The sequence below is a fragment of the Mustela lutreola genome, chromosome 2 (assembly GCF_030435805.1).
Source record: "Mustela lutreola isolate mMusLut2 chromosome 2, mMusLut2.pri, whole genome shotgun sequence".
NCBI lineage: Eukaryota > Metazoa > Chordata > Mammalia > Carnivora > Mustelidae > Mustela > Mustela lutreola.
The window spans coordinates 3,114,517-3,137,595 of record NC_081291.1 but is presented as its reverse complement, the minus strand read 5'-3'; the positions used below and the strand labels follow the sequence as shown (position 1 = coordinate 3,137,595).

General features: G+C 61.1%; 3 protein-coding genes across 8 annotated transcripts in view; 2 read left to right on the top strand and 1 right to left on the bottom strand.

Annotated features, from left to right (window-relative positions):
* The first annotated feature begins 289 nt into the window (after window positions 1-289).
* On the top strand, window positions 290-7,354 carry PLIN5 (perilipin 5). Of its 2 annotated transcripts, none has more exons than XM_059159534.1 (8): window positions 290-395; window positions 1,446-1,521; window positions 1,967-2,162; window positions 3,029-3,111; window positions 3,671-3,851; window positions 4,612-4,811; window positions 6,004-6,120; window positions 6,324-7,354. In XM_059159534.1, exons 2-8 carry the CDS (start codon window positions 1,462-1,464, stop codon window positions 6,852-6,854), a joined length of 1,368 nt encoding a protein of 455 aa, XP_059015517.1. In that variant the 5' UTR covers window positions 290-395; window positions 1,446-1,461; the 3' UTR covers window positions 6,855-7,354. The 2 variants fall into 2 exon arrangements, with proteins under 2 accessions (XP_059015517.1, XP_059015518.1); XM_059159535.1 differs by lacking the exon at window positions 290-395 and adding an exon at window positions 597-796.
* Window positions 7,355-10,459: 3,105 nt separating this feature from the next.
* On the top strand, window positions 10,460-21,388 carry PLIN4 (perilipin 4). 3 transcript variants are annotated; one of them, XM_059159522.1, is made up of 8 exons: window positions 10,460-10,567; window positions 10,659-10,729; window positions 11,238-11,373; window positions 12,227-12,282; window positions 13,484-16,880; window positions 16,993-17,180; window positions 18,990-19,076; window positions 19,151-21,388. In XM_059159522.1, exons 2-8 carry the CDS (start codon window positions 10,679-10,681, stop codon window positions 19,481-19,483), a joined length of 4,248 nt encoding a protein of 1,415 aa, XP_059015505.1. In that variant the 5' UTR covers window positions 10,460-10,567; window positions 10,659-10,678; the 3' UTR covers window positions 19,484-21,388. The 3 variants fall into 3 exon arrangements, with proteins under 3 accessions (XP_059015505.1, XP_059015503.1, XP_059015504.1); XM_059159520.1 differs by having other exon boundaries at window positions 12,224-12,282; XM_059159521.1 differs by lacking the exon at window positions 10,460-10,567 and having other exon boundaries at window positions 10,574-10,729; window positions 12,224-12,282.
* HDGFL2 (HDGF like 2) overlaps window positions 21,362-23,079 on the bottom strand; it is a 28,752-nt gene continuing 27,034 nt past the window's right edge. For 2 of the 3 annotated variants that reach the window (XM_059159529.1, XM_059159532.1), the window contains exons 14-16: window positions 22,786-22,999; window positions 22,052-22,184; window positions 21,362-21,658 (exon numbers count right to left, since the gene is read on the bottom strand). In XM_059159529.1, the coding sequence (XP_059015512.1) occupies window positions 21,559-21,658; window positions 22,052-22,184; window positions 22,786-22,999 (447 nt within the window). In that variant the 3' untranslated portion in view covers window positions 21,362-21,558. Of the gene's footprint in view, window positions 21,662-22,051; window positions 22,185-22,785; window positions 23,000-23,079 lie in introns of all 3 variants that reach the window. The other variant, XM_059159530.1, reaches the window with a different exon arrangement.

Below are 23,079 nucleotides of genomic sequence, written 5' to 3'. Positions count from 1 at the left end.
CTCCAGAGGTATCTGCGGCAACAGCAGGGTGACAGGTGGCCAAAACTGGCCAAGGAAAGTAGCTCAATTCTGGGGCATCCAGCGTCCTCAAGTTACTATGACAACTGCGGAGCGCCCCCTACTTCCCCCCACCCCCGCCCCGACCCCAACTCCGGCCCCAACCCCGACTCCGACCCCGACCCGGACAGAGCCCCAGGGAAGCGTGCAGGGTGGGGAGGGTAGGCTGGAGCCCCGCCCCCGAGACACGCCTCCGCCCGGCCCCTCCCCATTGGTCAGTCCCAGAAGGTCCGCCCCCCGAGCCGCTATAAGGCGGGAGGGGCCAGCGGTGGGCGGAGACTGGAGCCAGAGTCTGGGGTCCGCAGGGGCACTTGGAGGCTGTGGCTGCACGCGCCCAGGTGAGTGCCACGCGGAGGGTGTCCAGGAGAGCCCCGCAGATTTGGGGGCTCCAGATCAGATGGGCGGGAGAGGATCGAGCGGCGTGAGAAGGAGGGGGATGATGGGCGGAGCAGGTGGCCGAGACCCTTGGCCCAGTTGGCTGAAGCTCAGGACCCAGTTGGGTGGGGACCAGGGCTCTGAGGGCACAGAGTGGAGATAAAGGAAGAACTGCGAGCAGGAGCCTCAGGTCGAACTCCCCGCTCTAAGCGGACTATGGAGTCCGCTTAGATGAGTGGCTTTGGAAACACCACGGACCTGCTGGCCGCCTCAGTTTCCCTGTCAGTCTGTGGACTTACTGGGATTCTGCAGCTGCCCCCTCCACCCCTGCCAGAGGCTGCGTATGCAGTTCTGTCGGGGAAGGGTGAGTTGGGGGTGGGGAGGGACGGCAGGCACCTCCTCTCCTTTGCAGAAGGGGAAACAGCTCAGAGAGGTGAAGGCACTTGCCCCAAGTCACACAGCAAGTAATGGCAAGATTTGAATCCAGGTCTTTCTCTCTCCAGAGCCCATGCTTTGAATCACTACAGTGTCCCCACCTTGCCAGAGCTCTCTAGTGTGCACCTGCTGTGTGCAGGGCCCTGTGCATGCACTGTCACATTGTCCATGTCCCTCATGACACTGTGAGGTAGCTACAACCATTACCCTAGTTTTTTTGTTTGTTTGTTTTTTAAGATTTACTTATTTATTTGAGAGAGAGAGTGTGTGGGTGTGCAAGCAGGGGAGGGGTAGATGGAGAGGGAGAAAAATCTCAAGCAGACCCGCCGCTGAGCGCAGAGCCCAGCACAGGCCTCACGACCCTGAGATCACGACCTGAGCTGAAACCAGGAGTCGGGTGCTCTACGGACTGAACCACGCGGGTGCCCCATCATTACCCTATTTTGAGGAGACTGAGGTCGCAGGAGAGAACAATACTTGCCCAAGTCACCAAGCCCAGCGGGACAGAACCCAAGGCCTGGGCAGGACCCAGGGGGGCTGGTGTGTAGAGGCCCCTCTCACCCTGTCCCGCCCCGCAGGGTGTTCGCAGCAGGCATGTCAGAAGATGAGGCTGCCCAGGCCCCCCGAACCAGCTTGTGGGAACAGAACCAGCAGGTGCGGGGCTGCCCTGCCCACGGAAGAGGGGCACAGGCCAGAGTGGGGGGATATCCCTTCTGGGACAGTTTCAGACCAGGGACCCCCTCTGGACCATGGCGGGGGGGGGGGGTGGCACAGCCTACTCATTTCCCAGAGGGGCACAGTGGTGCCGGGAGTGGGGAGTGTCTCTCCCTCCCCCACCCCCGGGGTCTCTGCCCAAGACTCTGCATCGACCCCGCTCCCAGCACTTCACGCCTATGAATCTTGCAGCCCTAGAAACCCATTTAACAGATGGGGAGGCTGAAGCCCCAGGTTTCCTGCGCAGTCCCCCCAACCCTCCCGCCCACGTGGTCATCCTGGCCCAGAGAGGGGATGTGTGGACTGAGGTGTGACTGAGCTCCCCACACACCCCCACCCCCGCCCCACCCCATCGGGGCCCCTCTGACGCCACCTCTTCCCGCAGAACGTGGTGCAGCGCGTGGTGGCCCTGCCGCTGGTCAGGACCACGTGCTCCGCTGTCTTCGATGCTTACAGCGCGGCCAAGGACAGGCACCCGCTGCTGGGCTCTGCCTGCCGCCTGGCCGAGCACTGCATGTGCGGCCTGACCACCCTCGCCCTGGACCACGCCCAGCCGCTGCTCAGCCACCTGCAGCCCCAGCGTGAGTCCCACCCCGCCCCCAACCCCCCAAGACCCTGGGTCCCGCCACCCAAGACCCTGGGTCCTGCAGTATGTCCCAGCTGTCCCCTCACTCCTGCTCCATCCGCATGAAGGCTCTGGAGGGCACCTGCTGAGCTGGGACCTCCGTGAGAGTGCCGTTTAGCCCGTCCACCTGTCTGTGCCCCCACCCACACGTCTCACCCTCCCCCAGCCCTGCCGGTGCCACCTCCCACACCCCGCCTGCCCCCACTCCCACCCCTGATTCCACCTGCATTGCTCTGTAGGTTGTCCCTCTGTGGTTGGATCTCCTGGACCTCCGTTCTTGGCTGTTTATCTGGGCCGCCCTCTTTCTGTCCCCTTCCTGTGTGTCTTGATGTCCTCCCTGGTTGAGTGGCCTGACACACCCCAGGTCCCTTTGCCTGTCCACCTCCCTCCCCGTCTTCCTCTCTGTCGCTGCCCCTGCGTGTCCCGAGCCCCACATATCCCTGGACTCCTGGGACCAGCTCCTGAGTCCAGCCTGGCACAGGGGTGGGGGTGGATCGAAGGCCTTGACTTCACATCTGACCAAGGAAGGGGGTCACCGGAGGGTCCCAGCTCAGGGCCTTCCCCGCCTTCTCCTCCTCGGCCAGTTTGGGTGACCTTGAGCCTGCTCGCTGGGGCATCTGAGCCGGGCACGAACGGGGAGTCACCTTGGCACCGGTGGCAGCCCGGTGGCAGGGCTGAGGCTGGGAAGACAGTAGAAGTGGTGGGGTCCAGCCTGGTGCCCCACCCCCACCCTCAGGGTCCCCAGCCCCTCGCGGGGTGGCCCAGGCCTCCCCCTACCTCCCCCTGCTCCTCTTGCCCTCACTCACTGCCTCTCCCCTCCAGTGGCCACAGTGAACCACCTCGCCTGCCGGGGTCTAGACAAGCTGGAAGAGAAGCTGCCCTTTCTCCAGCAACCTTCCGAGACGGTCGGTGGGGACCCAGGGAGGGGTGGGGGTGGGAGGGAGCAGCGCAGCCTCCCCGGGACCAGCCTGGACACCTGGGCCGGCCAGACAGGGCGGCTGAGTCAGGTTTGGGCCCAACTCAAAAAAAAAAAACACCAGCCAGACGAAAATAATCTGCACCCGAGTCTAGCAGGCTGGGGCCCGTCATCCCCTCAACAACCCCGTGCGGGAGAACTTTTCTTTGCCTCCGTCTTATAGAAGGGAAATCGAGGCCCAGGGCCAGGAGGGGCCAGGGACCCCTTGATACCGAGCCCCAGGGAGCTGGGCTGAGAGAAGGAAGTCAAAATCTAGAAGGAGGGCGCCTGGGTGGCTCAGTGGGTTAAGCCGCTGCCTTCGGCTCAGGTCATGATCTCAGAGTCCTGGGATCGAGTCCCGCATCGGGCTCTCTGCTCAGCGGAGAGCCTGCTTCCCTCTCTCTCTCTGCCTGCCTCTCCATCTACTTGTGATTTCTCTCTGTCAAATAAATAAATAAAATCTTTAAAAAAAAAAAAAAAAAAATCTAGAAGGAGCCCCCTCCCACCAGGTGGTGACCTCGGCCAAGGATACGGTAGCCAGTGGTGTGACGGGCATGGTGGGCCTGGCCCGGCAGGGCCGCCGCTGGAGCGTGGACCTAAAGCGCTCCATGAGCCACGCCGTGGACGTCGTGCTGGGCAAGTCAGAGGAGCTGGTGGACCACTTCCTGCCCATGACTGAGGACGAGCTCGGTGAGGCCGCCACCCTCCTGCCCTGCCCTGCCGCTGAATCCTTCTGCTCAGTCCGCATCCTGGTGGGGACGGATCCCAGAAGTCTGGGACTTGGGCAGGGCCACACAGCCGTTCAGCAGGAAACACTGAGCTGAGCCCAGGCCTGACGTCCGCATCCCCATCCATGGCCCCCCGACCCACATTCTGCTAGAAATCAGACCACACAGACCCTAAGAGTCTACGGGGCTCAGAGACTTGAGGGTTGTGAGCTTGAGTCCCAAATTGGGGGTAAATAGGACTCAAAAAATAAAATCTTACAAAACAAAACAAAAAGCACCATTCTCCAACTTTCTACCACCTGCCTCTGACCCCAGAGACGATCTGACCTCCCAGCCCCTGCTTTAGGGCCCGGGAAAAGTGTGTCAAGGCACTCCCTCGTCTGCAGGAAGGCTGCGAGTCATTTATGAGGCACCTACTGTATGCCAAGCACCTGCAGGATATCCCTCACTGACCGTTCAGTCGAGGGGTTAAGAGCGCCTGGGTTGGAATCCCGGATCTGCCTCTTGGCGTGCCGTGGGACGTATTTCCCTTTGCCTCAGTGTTCCTCATCTGTAAATGGGGCTAATAGCAGTGCCTAGGTCCTAGGGTCCGGGGAAGGTTGAGTTGATACTGGTAAAGGAAATGAGAAATTAGGGAGTCCGTGGGCTTGTCCACCCAGAAGGAGAGTGAGCAGATATGGTGGGGTGGCCATGCTGACCCCCTCCCCCGTCCCATCCCCCAGCGGCCCTGGCGGCCGAGGCTGAGGGCCCGGAAGTGGGGTCTGTGGAGGAGCAGAGGAAACACCAGGGCTACTTCGTACGTCTGGGCTCCCTGTCCACGCGGCTCCGCCACCTGGCTTATGAGCACTCCCTGGGGAAACTGAGGCAGAAGAAACACCATGCCCAGGACACACTGGCCAAGCTGCAGGAGACGCTGGAGCTGGTGAGAGCCCTCTGTCCACACCCCCGCCACGATGCAGGCCCGTAGGCATGGACCGAGTGCCGGCTGAGGACCTGGTCCTGAGCTGGTCTGAAGGGAGAGGCACAGCCGAGCTCGGCTGCCTCCCGCTGTGTGTGTTCAGGGCTGGGGCAGCTCAGGGAGGGGTCAAGGCTGAGCCTGGGGAGACGGGAAGGGGTTTCGTCCAGTGGGGGGGGGAGCAAGAGCTGGAATTTACAGGCAGTTAGGGTAGTTCAGGAGTGAGAAAAAGTTCCCCTTCCCTTGCTTTCCTGCCACCAATCCCAGCCCTCCTCAACCTGTAGGTTCTCGCCTCTTCCCTCACTGTCCATCCCCCCCTGCTCCAAAGGACCATGGCAGCTCCCGTTTAACTGAGCTGGATAAGTTCAGACGCCCCTAACTTCTTCCTCCTGCTGCCTCTCAACCTCCGTGCTTCCAGGACTCAGGTCAACACCGGAGCAAGCCCCGACTCCCCTCTTCTCCTCCGATCCCACATCCCGCACACCAGCCAGTACCCCAGCTCTGCCCATAGCTCCCCCTCCTCTTCTCTCGCCCAGGGCCAGCCCACCCCCAGCCCCACCAAGGACTCCACTCTGACCTCCCCACAGCACCCACCAGAGGGCGCCTATGAGCCCCTGAGACGGTTTATCTCTGAGCACAACGTCCTCAGGGTCCATCCAGGTTGTAGCAGGGGTGAAAATGCCCTTCCTTTTCAAGGCTGAATCATATTCCAGAGTGCAGATGGACCACACTTTATTTCTATTTATCTCCTAGAGCCTGCCCTGTCCCGGGTGCCGAAGACACAGTGGGGGTCCAGTAGGGGGATCAGGGCCCAGCCAGGAGGGCAGGAGGGAAGACTTCCTGGAGGGGGAGTCATCTACACTGAAACTTAAACTGGAGCGAACCAGGCAGGGGCATGGAGTGGAGGGAAGTGCATCGCCAGCAGAGGGAGCAGCACAGGCAAAGTGAGCCTGAGTTTTAGGGGACCCACAGGTCTCAGGGTCTGACCAAGAGCAGAGGAGAGAGCGGGCAGGTGGGCCAGGTTGGATCAGCAGGTGGGGGAAGGTTGCAGGGAAGAAGATGTTCTCTAGATGTTTATCGAGACCAGATCCAGGCTAGGATGCTGGCTCCCCTGAGCCCCCAAATGGTCCAGCTCTGACCACTATCCCGGTCCCCTCAGATCAACCTCATGCAGTGCGGTGTGACACCCACTGCCCCGGCCCAGCCTGGGAAGGTGCATGAGCTTTGGGAGGACTGGAGCCAGCGCTCCCCAGAGAATGGCCGACGCCGCAGCCAGGTAGGGTGGGAGGGAGAGGATCAGCAGGGGGAGTGTGTGGGGGTGTGTTCTGGATCTGCCCGGGGCGCCAGGGGCCAGACTCCAGCTCTCTCCAACCAAGTGTTGAGCTCCGCTGTTTGGAGGGTGCATGGAGAAACTGAGGCAGGGGCTGGTCTGGGTGGGCGGCCATCTGGTACCCTGAGGCCCCTCCCTTCCCCCAACAGGCAGAGCTGGAGACGCTGGTGCTGTCCCGAAGTCTGATGCGGGAGCTGCAGGGCACAGTGGACGCGCTGGAGAGCAGCGTGCGGGGCCTGCCCCCGGGCGCCCAGGAGAAGGTGGCCGAGGTGCGGCGCAGTGTGGACGCCCTGCAGTCCGCCTTCGCCGACGCCCGCTGCTTCCGGGACGTGCCGGCCGCTGCCCTGGCCGAGGGCCAGGGCAGTGTGGCCCGGGCCCACGCCTGTGTGGATGAGCTGCTGGAGCTGGTGGTGCAGGCCGTGCCACTGCCCTGGCTGGTGGGGCCTTTTGCGCCCATCCTCCTGGAGCGGTCTGCGCCGCCGCCCGACCTGGAGGTTCTGGTGGACGAGGTCGTGGGGGGCCCCGACCCCCGCTGGGCTCACCTGGACTGGCCGGCCCAGCAGAGAGCCTGGGAGGCCGAGCACGGGGACGGGCCAGCCCTCCCAGAGGACATTCCCAAGGAGGAACCCGTGCCCCCCAGGCCCCCCAAGCACACCCTGATGCCAGAGCTGGACTTCTGACCAGAGGCGGCCGCGGGGCCGCGGGGCAGCAAGCAGGAAGCCCGCTTCTATCCGAGATCCCTGCTGCCCCCTAGTGGCCGTGTGTGCGCAATAACAGCCCATGCGGTGGCCTCGGCCTGGGTGCAGGGTGGGAGTGGAGGGGCTGAAGTCGCCATCTTAGACCAGCTGCACTGATCTCAGGCCCTCTCCAATCCTTCCCTTGAGCATATGGGACTGGAACCCAATTCAGGTCCCACTAGCCCCCGGCTGGGTTCATCTGTCAGTGGCCCTGTCCCTGAACCCCAGAAACCGATCAAAACTCCCCATAGAAGCACACGTTTTGCCCAATGGCTTCTACTTGGGGTTTTGAAAAGGGAGCACCCTCCTCCCCCACCACCTTGTACACCCTGGACTGGGGGGTCCCGGAAGATAGCCAGCTGTATCCGCTGGACCTGCAGACCCACTTGCTTTGCCCTTTGGGGTTTTGTGCTCCGGAATAAAGGTGCTTTGTGTTGTTCAAAGGCCTGTGGCCCCTGTTCAGGCCAGGGTGGGTCTTAGTTTCAGAGTGCCGGGGACCTCAGGTGTGTGACTGCATGGTACAAGCAAAGGTTCGAGATTTGAAAGCGTGAGAATGCCTCTCTGACCAGCTTGACAACTTGTCGAGTCCCACCTCTATCACCCGGCCCACATGGTTAGGCACCCAGATGTAGCTTCCTGGAATGGAAGCTATTCACACTTTAGTATAAATGAATTTCTTAGCAACTGCAGAGAACGGGATCAGAGGGGGAAAGAAGTCAGACAGGGCAGCCCGTCCTATGCCAACCTCCCTAGACCGAGGGGTGTTGAACTTGCTGTGATTTTTCCAGCTGCACTGGTCAGAATGGGGCAGACAGAGGTAGGGGAAGGGCCACGGGCCAGTCTCTTGGGGGCCTTCCCATCCTTTGACCGAATTCTTGGCTGCCCCTCAGACTCCCCTGTGGCTGGGCGGGGTGTTAGGAAACCACAGTGTAATGTGGTGAGGTCAGGGTGGCCTCTGGCTTCCCTAGGACCTGGCCCAGGGGCGGCTCTGGGAGGCTGAACTACCTCCCACTAGCCAGACTAACTTCCCCGCGCCTGGTCAGGAACGTCCATGGCTCCCACTCACCCTCAAACCAATTATCCAAACTCCTTACCCTGGCATGCCGCATTCCCAGCGAACTCTGCAATCCCCCCACCTCCAGGCCTGTGCACAGGCAGTGCCTGGAGTCCTCTCCCACCCCACCACCCGTCTCTTGGACACATCCCATCCATCTTCAAGCCCCAGCCCCAATGCCACCTCCTCCAGGAAGCTTTCCCTCACTCCACCCCAGTGGGATAGCTCCAACAATCTACAGCTCACCTTCTTGAGACTCTAAACCCCCTTCCGCTCGGACTGAGAGCCACAGGCAACCTTGTCTTCTCTTCCCCCACAAGGCTGGGGGCTCCTGGAGGGCGAGGCATGGTGAGGATGGGCAGGGTGGCACACGGGAAGGGTGTTTTGCAGAGGGAGTGACTCGGGCAAACGCATGGCACTGGGGGACAGTGGGGGAGTCAGCGTGGCAGGACCAGTGGGAAGGGAAAGCTAATGGACTGAGGAGAAACCTTGGAAAGGGGTGGGTCAGTAGATACGGCCCTGGGCTTGCATCTCAGCCTGGCCTACGCCTGGGTGGGCAAGTTGCTTGCCTCCTGTGAGCCTGGATTCTCCTCTGTGGGGTGGGTATGAAAGTAGCGAGGCGACCATACTCCGTCCTAGGACACGCTTCACGTTCGGAAGCTGCTGTTCGCTCATTCATCTGTGCGGCCAGCAAGCAAATACTGTTGAGAACCTGCTGTGTGCCAGGCAGGCGGCAAACTAGGTAAAAATCCTGCTCTCTGGGACCTTACAGTGCAGCTGGAGAGACAACAAACTATGTGCAAATTATGTCTTAGTTGTATAGATGATGAAAAATATAAAAGGGTTGGAGGATGGGGTTGCTTGTGAGGGTAGAAGGAAGGGTGTGTATTTTTAAATAGGAGAAGGGGGTCCAAGAAGACCTCTCAGAGCAAAGACTGACAAGCATCCTGGGCAGGAGGCACTGCTTGTGCAAAGACCCTGGGGCAGCACTGGCCCCGGGGTGTTGAAGGAACAGTGTGTCTAGAGCAGAATGAGTCGAGGGGAGAGAGGGAGAAGGGGGGGACAGGGAGGTGATGGGAGCCTGGGCCGTGAGGAAGACTAGGGTTTCCTCCAGGGAGGTGGGATCCCTGGGGACTTTGGGCAGAGGAGGGCCGGACGTGACTCGGATGTTTGTGATCACTTTTATTATCTTGGCTGGGTTTCTCTGCCCTCACGGTGCTGTGGCAGCCTGTGAGAAGGGGAGGAGCACACCCAAGGTTTCCCTCCTCCCCTGCCACCTTTGGGAAGGATTGGCAGGGAGGTTAGAGTTTGGGGGACATCCCCATTTTGTTCCCCAACTGTTTGGCAAACACAGCGATGGCTCCAAGGAGATGACTTAGGGGTCATCAGGCTGTGTCTGAACCCTCCCGCCTCCCAGCTCAGTGCCCAGAGCCACCAATAGGGTCTGTTCCCTGCCCCACCAGCACACAACGGGGACCCCTGTCCCAGGAGCAGTCAGGGGGAAACTGAGCTCATGGAGGGCATCATTTGTCTGCCGGCCTCTGTACCAACGCACAGACAGCCCACTCTGCGCATAGACTCTGGGGCCACATTCGAATCCTGTCTCTCCCGCTTTCTGGCTCTGTGGCCTCAGGCAGAGGATGCCTCCTCCAAGAAGTCACCCTGGGTTGTCCCAAGCCCACCAGGCCTGGATCTCACTCCCAAGATCCCCCGGCTCTTTTGGCACCCTGGACCCTGGACCCGCATTTTGGCCCTAATTTATCAAGGGAAATCCCTCCTGGAGATTGACACATCCCCTCCCTGCCCAGGAGAGACCCTGTTCCTCTCTTTCTGCCTGGACAATGCTAAGCTAGTGTTTGTTGAGTACCTGCTGGGTACCAGGCACTGGGGTAAACAGGTCACGTGCTTGACCACACTTCACACTCAGAACTGTCCTATGAGTTGGCCCATTTAGCTAAATGTTTATTAAATGTTGTGTGTGCACCAGGTATAAATTGATTTGCAGGAGACCTTGCTGGGAACAAAACAGGCCTGAGGGAGGAGAGAGAGGGAGCTGTGTGTTGTGCAAACGGGCCCTCGGGTAGAAGGAAAGCATGTGCAAAGGTCCTGGGGAAGCCCCATGCCTGGTGCGTTGGAGGGACAGCAAGGAATCCGGTGCACTGGAGCAGAATGCACAGGGGTCAGAGAGCTGGAGGAGGTGAGGACTGGGAGACAACAGGACCTTGTGGGCCATGGTGAGGAGTCTGGAAGGGTAAAGAGGCCCCAGGGTGTTCACTGGCTGAGGAGTCCCAGCAGAGCAGCAATGAGCGTGCAGGTAGTGCCCTGGGGGCATGGAATGGCCCCCAAATCCATCAACCCAGTGGGGGTGGGGGCCGTGGGCAGAAGCCGCCTGGTGCTGATAGCAGGGGAAAGGTGCTGGGCCCACGGCCCACGCTGGGCAGGGCAGGCTGCACGTGACTGCCCAGGGCCCTCCCCCAGCTGGCTGCCTGCCTCTGCGGGCCGGGCCATGCCTGCCCCAGACCCTATAAGGCCTGGTAGCCGAGAGCAGAGCCGGCTGCCAGCCGCGCCTCCTGTGGCTCCGAGGGGCCCTCACTCACTCCAGGTGAGCAATGCCAGGGTGGGGCCTGGGCTGGGGGTGTGGTCGGGGGCTGCCTGGGGGCCCCTCTTCACACACCCTCTCTGCCCCCTTCCAGCTGCTTAGGGTATCATCACCATGTCTGCCCCCGACAAAGGAGGCCGGGATCCTCCCAAACCCAAGGGCAAGGTAAGGGGAGGCATGGGAGGGGGAGATCCCTGCCAGGGCCCGGGACCCCCCCCCCAGAGCCTTGAGAAGGTGACCTCCGCGTACTGGGGTCCACAGGGGCTTCCCAGGTGGGGCGGCAAGGCTCCGAGAGCCGTGGAACCCACGCTTCTCTGCTGTCCCAAGCTGGAGGGCGAGGGCAGGAGTAGGGGACACGAGCAACCCTCAGCTCCTTCTTCACTGTGTGATCTCGAGCCAGCCAGAGCCCCTCTCTGGGCCTGTTTCCCCATCTGTGAAATGGGGGCCATGAAAGGAAAAGGTCTTTGGAGACCCAGAGGATGACCTCTCCTCTGTATGGGAGGCAGGCTGACCCTGCCCATTCACCAGACAAGGAAACTGAGCCTCAGAGAGGCTAAGACTCCTTCCTGGGGCCACCCAGGAGCAAGAGTGAGGTGACCCAGGAACCCCAGGCTGTCTGATGCTTTCCCTGCCCTGCCCCTAAGGCCTGGCCCTGTCCTTTTGCCCCATATAGACCCTGGGGAGCTTCTTCGGGTCTCTGCCTGGCTTCAGTTCTGCACGGAACCTGATGGCCGGTGCCCACAGTTCAGCGAAAGAGGCCCGGCCCGTCGCGGACCCCACAGGTGCCTCTGCCCAGCCCCAGACTGAGGGTGAGTGGACGGCTCCATGGAGGCAGGGGCTCTGGGGGTGCGCCCCAGGAAGAAACCCCCTAACAGGGATTTTGGCTATTTGGGGGGTGGTTCGCATGTGTCAGCATCATCTCAATAGACATGCCAGGCCGGCATGCTCATTTAGCACCAGACGGGGAAACTGAGGCATCAAGACGGCAGGTGAGTGGCCCACAGTAGCAGGGGAACACAGCCTGTCTCCCTGCGATGTCCCATACTTTCTTGGCCCCCCACCTGCCTCCCACCCCATTTCTGATGCACCATGGACCAGACACTGGGTGTTCCCCAGGTCTGAGCTCACTGAAGATTTCCCCTCCCCGTTCCCAGAAAGGGCACTGGCCTCCAGGGGGGTCCCACAGCCTGGGGGGGCCCTCCACCGTTTGCGCAGCCTCAGGGCATGCAGAGGGGCTGATGCAGGGGAGCCTGGGGTTGGGGCGGCTGCCTGGACCGGACCTCACTCTGGGCCAGAGCCCCGAGCAGCTGACTTCTGCTCCACATGCCCGGGCCCAATGGGCAGCTGCCAGCTGCGGCAGGGTTGGGGGGCGGGGCCCTGAATCCTCTTCCTGAGGTCCCCCTCTGGGGAGTGTCTAGGCAGGGAAAACTCCAGAGAGGAGCCCGAGACCCCGGAGGTCAGGGGAACCTCTGGCAGGACCAGTGACGGCACCAGACCAGTGGCCACGGATGTCATCTCTTGCTGTCCCTGGCAGGGCAGCTGGGACATTCCTGACCTTTCAGGCTGTGCCCACCAATTACGCAATGGGCACTGGGGTGGCTGATGCCAGCCCACGTCCCTCGCCCTTCCTGGTCGCCTGACCAGCTCCTGTCCTCCCAGCAGCCACCAATCTGGACCCGACGGAGCGCGGGGAGAAGCTGCCACCGCCTCCGGATAAGGTGAGAGGTGCTGGCAGGGCCTGATGGCTTCCGCCTCCTTCTGGGGCCCCTCCCAGGCTGTTTCGGTTCCTGCCTTCTGAGGGGCTGTCGTAGGCCAAGCCGTGGGCAGACCCTTGTGTGTGTCCTGCTGTGGGATTCCAGGCACTGGTTCCCTTCTGAGCTTCTGTTGGCACATCGGTGACATGGGCACGGTCCTGCCCTCTTGCCAGGCATGGCAAGGCTCCACGAGATCGACAGAGAGCCCCCCTCGACCCCGTCCCAGCTCGGTCTCGCATCATGGGACTGAAAACATGGGAACTCATCACGTGTCATGCTTTGGGCTGAGTGCTTTCCACACGCTGCTTCAGAGTTGACTGGCCCCAGGAGGAAGGGAGCCAGAGTAACCCACACGGCAGGTGAAGCACAGAGAAGGCAAGCAACCTGCCAAAGGTCACACAGCAAGGCGTGGTATGGTAGTACCTGAACCTTGGGCAGGTGGAGGCTGTCCCGATGACGGGGAGGGGGTGCACTCGACGCCAGGAGCACCCTCTCCCCCGAGTCCCGGTAAGCCCAGATGTCCGCAGACACTGCCCGGTGTCCCGTGGAGGGTGGAAACACCCCCGTGCAGGAGCCCTAGGTTACAACCAGCACAGTCGTGCTTAAACTGCGTGCTGGCGCTCTGAGACCGTCACCACCCTTTGTTAGTTTAATTAACTGGTGAAACCGCCCTTTGGGAGGTCAGAAGTGATGAAAATCACTGATGGGGTCCCATGACTCAACCCCAACACTTGTCCCTGTCCTTTAGCAAGTATTACTCTTCTAAATGTTGGTTCTCCTCTCTCACTTGAAAACGTTCCGTTTAATGAGCGACTTGGTCTCCAGACTCATGGGGAAACCAGGCTTGAAATCCGCCAAAAGTAAAGAGTAGGCAGGGTGAACACACGGTGTCATTCGGTGAGTGGCACCGAGCCCAAGTTCAGGGGACTCTGGCAAGGGCTCCAGAGCTGTAGGGACCTGCCGTCAACGATGGGGATGGTCTGGCACTGGGACAGGGCTGGTAGAGGCTGGATACCAGCACGAGAGTATGTCAGGGCGGGAGGTGAGCTGCAGGCTTTCTGGGGGACAGTCCCCCTCCTGAGGCACACAGAGGATCAGCTTGGCTGAAATCTGGGGTGTAGTGTCTCCAGCTCTCCTTCTGACCACATGTGTCCTTTCTTATCAGATGATCTCTGGGGCAAAGGACCTGGTGTGCTCTAAGATGACCAAGACCAAGGGTGCCATCTCCTCCGGGATGGCCAACATGGTGGACACAGCTAAAGGTGTGGTGCAGGGAGGCCTAGATATGACCCGGTCTGCACTCATGGGCACCAAGGAGACTGTGGCCACTGGGGTCACAGGTGCAGTGGATGTAGCCAAGGGCACTGTCCAGACTGGCCTGGATACCACCAAGACCGTCCTCACGGGCACCAAGGACACCGTCTGCAGTGGTGTGACCGGTGCCGTGAATGTGGCCAGAGGAGCTGTCCAGACTGGCATGGACACCACCAAGACCGTCCTGACGGGCACCAAGGATACAGTGTCCACTGGGCTCACTGGGGCAGTCAACATGGCCAAGGGCACCGTCCAGACTGGCCTGGACACCACCAAGACTGTTGTGACAGGTACCAAGGACACCGTGTGCAGTGGGGTGACCAGTGCCATGAATGTGGCCAAAGGAGCTGTCCAAGGAAGTCTGGACACCTCAAAGACTGTCCTCACAGGCACCAAAGATGCAGTGTCCACAGGGGTCACAGGGGCAGCGAACATGGCCAAGGGCACCATTCAGACTGGGTTGGACACCACCAAGACCGTCCTCACGGGCACCAAGGATGCAGTATCCACTGGGCTCACTGGGGCAGTCAATATGGCCAAGGGCACCATCCAGACTGGCCTGGACACCTCAAAGACTGTCCTGACTGGCACCAAAGACACCCTATCTACTGGGCTCACAGGTGCACTGGGTGTGGCCAAGGGCACTGTCCAGACTGGCCTGGACACCACCAAGACCGTCCTCACGGGCACCAAGGACACCGTGTGCAGTGGGATGACCGGTGCCATGAACGTGGCCAAAGGAGCCGTCCAAGGAGGTCTGGACACCTCAAAGACCGTCCTCACGGGCACCAAAGATGCAGTGTCCACTGGGGTGACAGGGGCAGCAAACATGGCCAAGGGAGCCCTGCAAACTGGGCTCAATACGACCCAAAACATCGTCACAGGCACCAAGGACACCGTGTGTAGTGGGGTGACTGGTGCCATGAACATGGCCAAAGGAGCTGTCCAGACTGGCATGGACACATCAAAGGCCATCCTGACTGGCACCAAAGACACTGTGTCCACAGGGCTCACAGGTGCAGTGGATGTGGCCAAGGGCACCGTCCAGACTGGTCTGAACACCACCAAGACTGTCCTGACAGGCACCAAGGACACTGTGTGCAGTGGGGTGACTGGTGCCGTGAATGTGGCCAAAGGAGCTGTCCAGACTGGCATGGACACCACCAAGACCGTCCTGACTGGCACCAAGGATACAGTGTCCACTGGGCTCACTGGGGCAGTCAATATGGCCAAGGGCACCGTCCAGACTGGCCTGGACACCTCAAAGACTGTCCTCACGGGCACCAAGGACACCGTGTGCAGTGGGATGACCGGTGCCATGAACGTGGCCAAAGGAGCTGTCCAAGGAGGTCTGGACACCTCAAAGACCGTCCTCATGGGCACCAAAGATGCAGTGTCCACTGGAGTGACAGGGGCAGCAAACATGGCCAAGGGAGCTGTCCAGTCTGGCTTGGACACCACCAAGACTGTCCTCACAGGCACCAAGGACACCGTGTGTAGTGGCATGACCGGTGCCATGAATGTGGCCAAAGGAGCTGTCCAGACTGGCATGGACACATCAAAGGCCATCCTGACTGGCACCAAGGATGCAGTGTCCACTGGGCTCACTGGGGCAGTCAACATGGCCAAGGGCACCATCCAGACTGGCCTGGACACCTCAAAGACTGTCCTGACTGGCACCAAAGACACCCTATCTACTGGGCTCACAGGTGCACTGGGTGTGGCCAAGGGCACTGTCCAGACTGGCCTGGACACCACCAAGACCGTCCTCACGGGCACCAAGGACACCGTGTGCAGTGGGATGACCGGTGCCATGAACGTGGCCAAAGGAGCTGTTCAAGGAGGTCTGGACACCTCAAAGACCGTCCTCACGGGCACCAAAGATGCAGTGTCCACTGGGGTGACAGGGGCAGCAAACATGGCCAAGGGAGCCCTGCAAACTGGGCTCAATACGACCCAAAACATCGTCACAGGCACCAAGGACACCGTGTGTAGTGGGGTGACTGGTGCCATGAACATGGCCAAAGGAGCTGTCCAGACTGGCATGGACACATCAAAGGCCATCCTGACTGGCACCAAAGACACTGTGTCCACAGGGCTCACAGGTGCAGTGGATGTGGCCAAGGGCACCGTCCAGACTGGTCTGAACACCACCAAGACTGTCCTGACAGGCACCAAGGACACTGTGTGCAGTGGGGTGACTGGTGCCGTGAATGTGGCCAAAGGAGCTGTCCAGACTGGCATGGACACCACCAAGACCGTCCTGACTGGCACCAAGGATACAGTGTCCACTGGGCTCACTGGGGCAGTCAATATGGCCAAGGGCACCGTCCAGACTGGGCTCAACACAACCCAAAACATTGTCACAGGCACCAAGGACACTGTGTGCAGTGGGGTGACCAGTGCCATGAACGTGGCCAAAGGAGCTGTCCAAGGAGGTCTGGACACCTCAAAGACTGTCCTCATGGGCACCAAAGATGCAGTGTCCACTGGAGTGACAGGGGCAGCGAACATGGCCAAGGGAGCCCTGCAAACTGGGCTCAATACGACCCAAAACATCGTCACAGGCACCAAGGACACCGTGTGTAGTGGCGTGACCGGTGCCATGAATGTGGCCAAAGGAGCTGTCCAAGGAGGTCTGGGCACCTCAAAGGCCATCCTGACTGGCACCAAAGACACCCTATCTACTGGGCTCACAGGCGCACTGGGTGTGGCCAAGGGCACCGTTCAGACTGGTCTGGACACCACCAAGACCCTCCTGACGGGCACCAAGGACACCATGTGCAGTGGTGTGACTGATGCCATGAATGTGGCCAAAGGAGCTGTCCACATTGGCATGGACACATCAGAGGCCATCCTGACTGGCACCAAAGATGTAGTGTCCATTGGGCTCACCGGTGCAGGGAGTGTGGCCAAAGAGGCTGTACAAACCGTCCAGAATTGGTTACCCGGTACCCAGGACAGTGTCTGGAGTGGACTCACCAGTTACAGAGCCCCAGGCAACAGCGGGGAACAGGCCATCCTGAGACCCCAGGAGGCTCTGTCCGCTGGGTTGTCCTGCGCCCCGGACACTCTCTGTGCCAGCCTGGACCTTGCCAGGGAAGCCACTGCTGTGGCAACAGGCACCCACGGGCCCCCCCTGGGCAGGGAGAATGCAGGACACGAAGGAGCCTTGAGCTTCGCGACTCTGCGGGACGAGCTGGGGGAGCTGGGGGAGATCTTCTGCCCCATGGATGCCAAGGAGCAAGGTGAGAACAGCACGGCTGGGCCCACCTCCCAGCGGGGCTGGATTTCTGTAAAACCCAAGCCCTGGATTCTCCAGGGACCTCTCGGATTGAGGAATTCCGTCTTCCTTTCCAGCTCAGCTTGCTGCCTCTGAACCTGGGCCAAAGGTGCTCACGGCTGACCGCGGCAGCTACTTTGTGCGTCTGGGCGACCTGGCTCCTGGCTTCCGGCAGCGGGCGTTCGAGCATGCCCTGAGCCACCTGCAGCACGGCCAGTTCCAGGCCCGGGCTGCGCTGGCCCAGCTGGAGGAGTCCTTCGAGTTGGTGAGAGCCTTGCCCTCCCCACGGCCCCTTCCTCAGAATAGCTCCCCAGGCTCCCTCAGCCATGTGCAGAGACTGCAAGGATTTGCAGGGCCCTGTGGCCGGGGATCTGGCCGCACCGCTGACAGCTGCCACTCATGCTGGGGGGCGGGGGTGGTGCTGGGCTGCATGCAGATGGTGAGGGACCCCCAGCTCTGGGCCCCTGCCGGCTCCCAAGGTCACAGGTTTAAGGTGTTCGGATACATTGGCCTCACTTACATGTGCAGTGAGGAGCCCGGGCATCCTGCCTCAGTCGGGATCCCTGGGATGTGCCCTCGCCGCTGTGTGTTCAATCAGGGTCCCGGGCTCTGCTGAGCCAAGGTTTGAAGACCACTGGTCCAATCCAGTGAGGTGTAGACAGGGATGATCAGGGCCCTGGGACACTGGGCCATCTGGGGGCATCTGTAGCTATCATGACTGCGAGCAAAGGTGCTCCTGGCTTCAAGGGGGCTGGGCCAGGGATGGTGCTCAGCCCCCACCCAGCGCTCAGGGACAGAGGACTGGCCTGACCCAACAGAGGTTTTTGTTAGAGGGTCACTGTGGCTACTGAAGGGGGAACAGGCTGGTCCCGGGAGATCAGTGAGGTTTTCACAAAAATCCTGGCAAATGACACGATGGGGCCTCAGGGCTAGTGTCAGTGACAGCGAGAGGCACCCGTGTCCCAGATGTGCCTCTAGAGCAGCGCTGCCAAGGTCTGTGGGCGGGCTAGATGTGGGGCTCAAGAAAAAGGGACCCTAAAGCACCTCAGAGATTTTTTAAAAAGTTTTTAAAAGTATCTTACTTAAGTAGCATCTACACCCAACATGGGGCTCGAACCCACAACCCCAGGATCAAGAGCCACACGCTCCACCAACTGAGCCAGCCAGGCACTCTGTGTGGGAGATTTTTAGCAGGGGACCCCAGGGGATGCCGAGTGGGTTGGGAGTGAACAGTGAGAGTTTGGTTTTGGATATGGGAACCTGGAAGTGACTAGCGGGCCCCAGATAGGAGTCATGGCAAGGTGTGCTAGGAGGGCGACCATAAGTTAGGAGTCCACACCTGGGCCATTGACCCAATGAAGATGGGTCAACTAACTGGTGGTGGGGCTGGGGAGGCTCCTATGTGCCGGGGACCAAACAGTCAAGGAAGAAAAGCTGCCAAAAGAGCTTTATCTCCAAACGGGGGAGAGATAAACAGCAAAGAAGCAAACATCTGTGATAACTTGACAGTTAACGTGCCCCTGGGGAGTAATGAAATCTGACAAGCAGGGACTAGGGCCACTGCACTGGGTGGCTGGGGAAGGCCTTACCTGAAGGACAACCTAAAGCCGAGACTGGATGGGCACCACAGGAAAGGCCAGAGGAAGCATGCTCCAGGTTGAGCAGGCAGCATGTGCAAAGGCCCTGAGGCAACAGCATGCTAGAAGTGGTTAGAGGACAAAATGAGGCCAGCATGTCCAGAGCAGAGTGTGACAAAGTGTCAGCAGGAGACGTGGTCTGGGAAGTCCCAAGGAACGTTGTAGGCCATGGTGAAGAGCTGGATTTTATCCAAAGGGCACTGGGGAGCCAGGGGAGGGTTTTGAGGTGGGAAGTGAGTTTGTTATTTGGTCTCTGACAAGCCCAAAGAGAATAGGGACTATTGCCCATTGCTGGCTCTAAACTTGTGGCTTTCCCACTATGCAATGGAAAGGTCTAGACCCAAGTCTCCAGGGCCAGCCCCAGGAATGTCCCCAGGGGAGAGTGTATCAAAGGATCCTGCTGAGAAGCCATAATTCCTCTGCTGGACTCTTTCTAGATTGAGAAGGCCAAGCAGGCTCCAGAAGGCCAGTCACGGGGGGACCAAGGTCTGAGCTGCCGAGTAGAGGAAGGTGTTCCCCAAGAGGTATGTAAGAAAGGGGCACGGCCCCCGCTCTTCTCCTTCAACCCCTGCTTACCTCACCCCTACCTCCCCTGCAGGTGCTGGACTCCAGGGCTCTGTCCAGGGCCTGCGGCCTCATCCAGCAGCTGCACGTGGCCTACAGCACCTTGGCCTCCAGCCTCCAGGGCCTCCCCTCTGAGCTCCAACAGCAGGTTGGGCAGGCGCGCCATGGCCTCTGTGAGCTCTATGGCCTCGTCTCCTCGGCCAGTTCCGTGGGAGAGCTGCCGGCAGAGCGCTTGGCCCAGAGCCGCGGGGCGGTGCGCCAAGCATGGCGGGAGCTGGAGCAGATGCTGGAGAGTGTGCAGCATGGCCCGCCACTCTGCTGGCTCGTGGGGCCCTTTGCCCTGCACCCCACTGGGCAGCAGCTGTAGGTCCCTCCTGCCCACAGAGCCCTCTGTAGAGCCTCCTCCCCAGCCCCAAACCAGCTCCAACTCCCCTCAGGTCTGGACTCTGCCAGTGGGTGCCGCTTGGCACCCACGGAGGTACCGAGGTGGCCATGCCACGCACCCAGCTCTGGCCCCGCCTAGGCCGTCCACCCTTTCTTCCCAAGCACCACTGGGCCTTCTCCTAGCCTAGGTGCCCAGGGCTGCGCAGACGGCTGACAGAGGGCCTTCCCCTGATGGTCTCAAGCAAGCCCTCCAATTAGGAAGAGACGTGGAAACACCCCTAGGTCTAGAAGATTCTCCATTCAGCAGCCTCCACTAGGCGCCCCTTTATCTTCGGGGCACCCCAACCTGGTCCCTTAGCTACCGGTGTAGCTGCTGCTCCTCCACCCTGGGCTCCCAGAGCCCCGTCCTCACTCCAGAAGCACACACCTGGCCCTCAGCAAACCGTGTTCCACGTACCGGAAGGTACCAGAATGCTACCGTCACCTGGCGCAGGCTCCTACCATCTCTGCTGACATCCAGTGCGGCCAAGGGGCGCTGTGAGGGTGATGCCGCAGCAGCCGCAACAGCTGCGTGCTGGCCCGGATGGGGGACCGGACTGGGCCTCAGCTCACCCCCAGAGCTGATATTCTGTGGTCCTCAAGGCTCTGGGCTGAGGAAGAAGTGAGAGGGCTCCCCCATGGGGGATGGGGCCCTGAGGGCTATATGACAAAATGTGCTCAACACGGTCCCACGCCCACCCCGGGCTGGAGAACAGGGGCTGGGATGCATGCAGGGTCCCCTCCATCCTGGCCACACTGTCCCTAAATGCCCAGGGCAGCCACGCAAGGTGGGTGGCATGTGGGGAAGCTGAGGCTCCCCTTCACTGGGCCTCCCCCCGTCCTCCAGCTGCAGGGAGCCCAGCCAAGCAAGCCCCTGCTTCCCGGAGCCTGTACCCCATCCACAACCCCTCATCGGGCTCCTGCCCTCCCTCAAGGAAGGCTTGAGGCACCCCCCTACCAGCCCCTTCTCAGAAACAATGGGGTGTTCCAAGGACGCGACGCCAGCCTTCACCAAAGGGTCACCGTTGGCTCCCAGCCATGGTGAGACCTGTGTGACGGGTCAGGAAGCCCCTCGGGCCTGTCCCTCCTCAGTCTCTGCCCCAGGCAGAGGCGCTGGGCGCACAGCCATTCGTGCAAACCGAGCGGTCACGGGAGCTTCAACCCAGCCAGCCCACACAGAGGGTCGCCAGGCTCTGAAGTCCCACACCCACCACAGCCTTGGCTGAGATGGAGGCATCTGACCAGGGCGGGGCGGGGACACACAGTGGACACCACTACTGATGCAGGTGCCTGGCCCGGGACTGCACACACTATCCAAATCCCTGTGCCAGGCCTAGGAGCCTGGGGTCACTTTACAAGTAAGGAACGAGAAGCCCCGAGGGAGGCACTTGTCCAAGGTCAAGGAACAAGGCCTGTCCCCCAATAGTTAACGCCCTCTGAACATCAAGGACAACGGCTAGCCCACAGCACCCCCCGAACCCTGAATGGCTTGAGCACTCCGAACGGCTGCAGCCGGGGACCCAGGTCTCACGTGCAGCCCAGCTAGGAACAGGAACGCGGAGCAAGGCCGCGTGAGAGTATCTGGGCCCTGGGCCGCCCCACACAAGAGGATCAGACCGCAGCCTCCGCCTGAGCCTCCGTTACTTCTGAAACAGCCCCCACCTCCCCTCTCCTTCACCGCCAGCCCTGCAGGCGCACACCGGGCAGGGGCAGGGGCAGAACCGAGTTCACATTCGCTGTGAACGGTGACTTCGTGGCTTAAACCTTCTGTCCCTGGACAGCTGCACCAACAACCCTAGAAAACCGAGCCAATAAAAATGACTTTCATTAAAAAAACCCTTTATAGTCATTTCATGTTGGTTGGAAATCACAGAAGTTAGGCAGAAAAACAACCCAGGGAACAGATACAAAGGGACAGCACGGTGCTTCCCCAACAGGTCTCTGCTCCGCGGGTGGTGGGCGGGGGCCGGGGCAGGCCTGGGGCATCTATGTGCGACGGGTAGGCCTGGCCGCCAGGGCTCAGCTGTCCTCCTCATCCAGGGACTCCGAGTCCATCCGCCCCCTCGCGCGCTCCTGCCGTTCCTTCCCAGGCACGTCCAGCTCGGGGCCCTCCCGTGCGCTGCTGGTGGGAGCACAGGTGGGCGGGGTGAGCACTCGGGCCTTCCGCTGCCAGTGGAGACCCAGCGCCCAGCAGTGCAGCCCGCATCTGGAGCCCCCCCAACGCTGCCCCAGCCGGACCCCTGCCAGACCCTGCCAGGCCCAGGCAGGCCCAGGGTCCTTAGCGCGGCGCTGCACCCGCTCCTACAGCACCAGGAGGAAGCCAGTCTCCCCGGGGCCGGGCCCAGAGCAGCTCAGAGCTGCGGAGCTCCCTGGGTGGGGCACCCAAGGGTCAGCAGCAAAGGTGGGGGTCGCAGGCCGGCGTGTGGACAAGTCCCTGCGGCCATGACCAGAACAAGCAGCCCACAGAGCAGAGGCCTGTCAGGAGGACGGCTGTCGCCCTGGCAATACTCACTCGCTGTGTAACGGCTCTTCGGAGGAGCCACAGCCCGGCCCCTCCTCGGAGTTCTGTCCTCCCTCCTGCTCCTTGTATTCCGCGCTCTCCCCCTTCTGGGACAGGGCCTCGCCGTTCACCGGGGCTGAGAGATCTGGCGGGAGAGAGGCTCCTGGGATCCTGTAGCCCCACCTGCTGATTTGGGGCCAGGAGCCCTAAAGGAGCCGCCACCTGCCTCAAGGGCTCTGGTCCTCTGCACCCCCATCCCTCCAACCCTGCCTCCCAGTCAGCCAGGCACACAAAAGCCTCAAGAGGGAGGAGCCAGTTAACGAGTGGCCATTCGTAAGGGGGAGAAGCCTGCGTGACAGAAATACGGCGGTGTCCCCTGCAGGCCGTCCCCGCGGCTGCTGAGGCTTCAGCGGAGCACCTCTCAGCAGCTCCATGGGATCACATGACCCGAGGAGGAAGGACCACCCTCCCGTTAGACAGGGACCAGGGCCACTGACCCTGTGGGAAACACCCGCGTTCTCCAACCCCACGCCTGTCCCAGCAGCGCTCCCGCACGAGGCCCGCACACACGTACACGGCCTCCCATGCCGTCGGGCTCTGAGCGTCTATGAGCGGCTCAGATACGTGCACGCACCAGGCCCCGGCCACCTTAAGGACACAGCCAGGCATGCAGAAACAAGCCACTTTGGCCGTGGGGGTTGGTGCCAAGTGGCGCCTGAGGCCCAGGGAGGTCCCACCCTGCTCACCAGCGCTCGCCTCGACCTCCGCCCTCTCCGTGGAAGCCTCCTCTCCGGCCAGCACCTCCTCGGCCTTCTCCACCTCGGCCCTCTCCTTCTCCAGCCCGGCTCTGGTCGCCTTCTGGATGGCCTCAATCTTTGGTCCCAGGACCCGAGACTTGAGCCGGGTGTAGACCTCTGCGGCCTTCTCCATCACCTCCTTGTTAGCCTTGTAACGGCGGATCTGGCCCGCAAGAGGCCTGGCTCAGGAGATGCAGCTGGTCTCACCCCCCGCCACAGACCCGCCCCCAGTGCAGCCGCCCT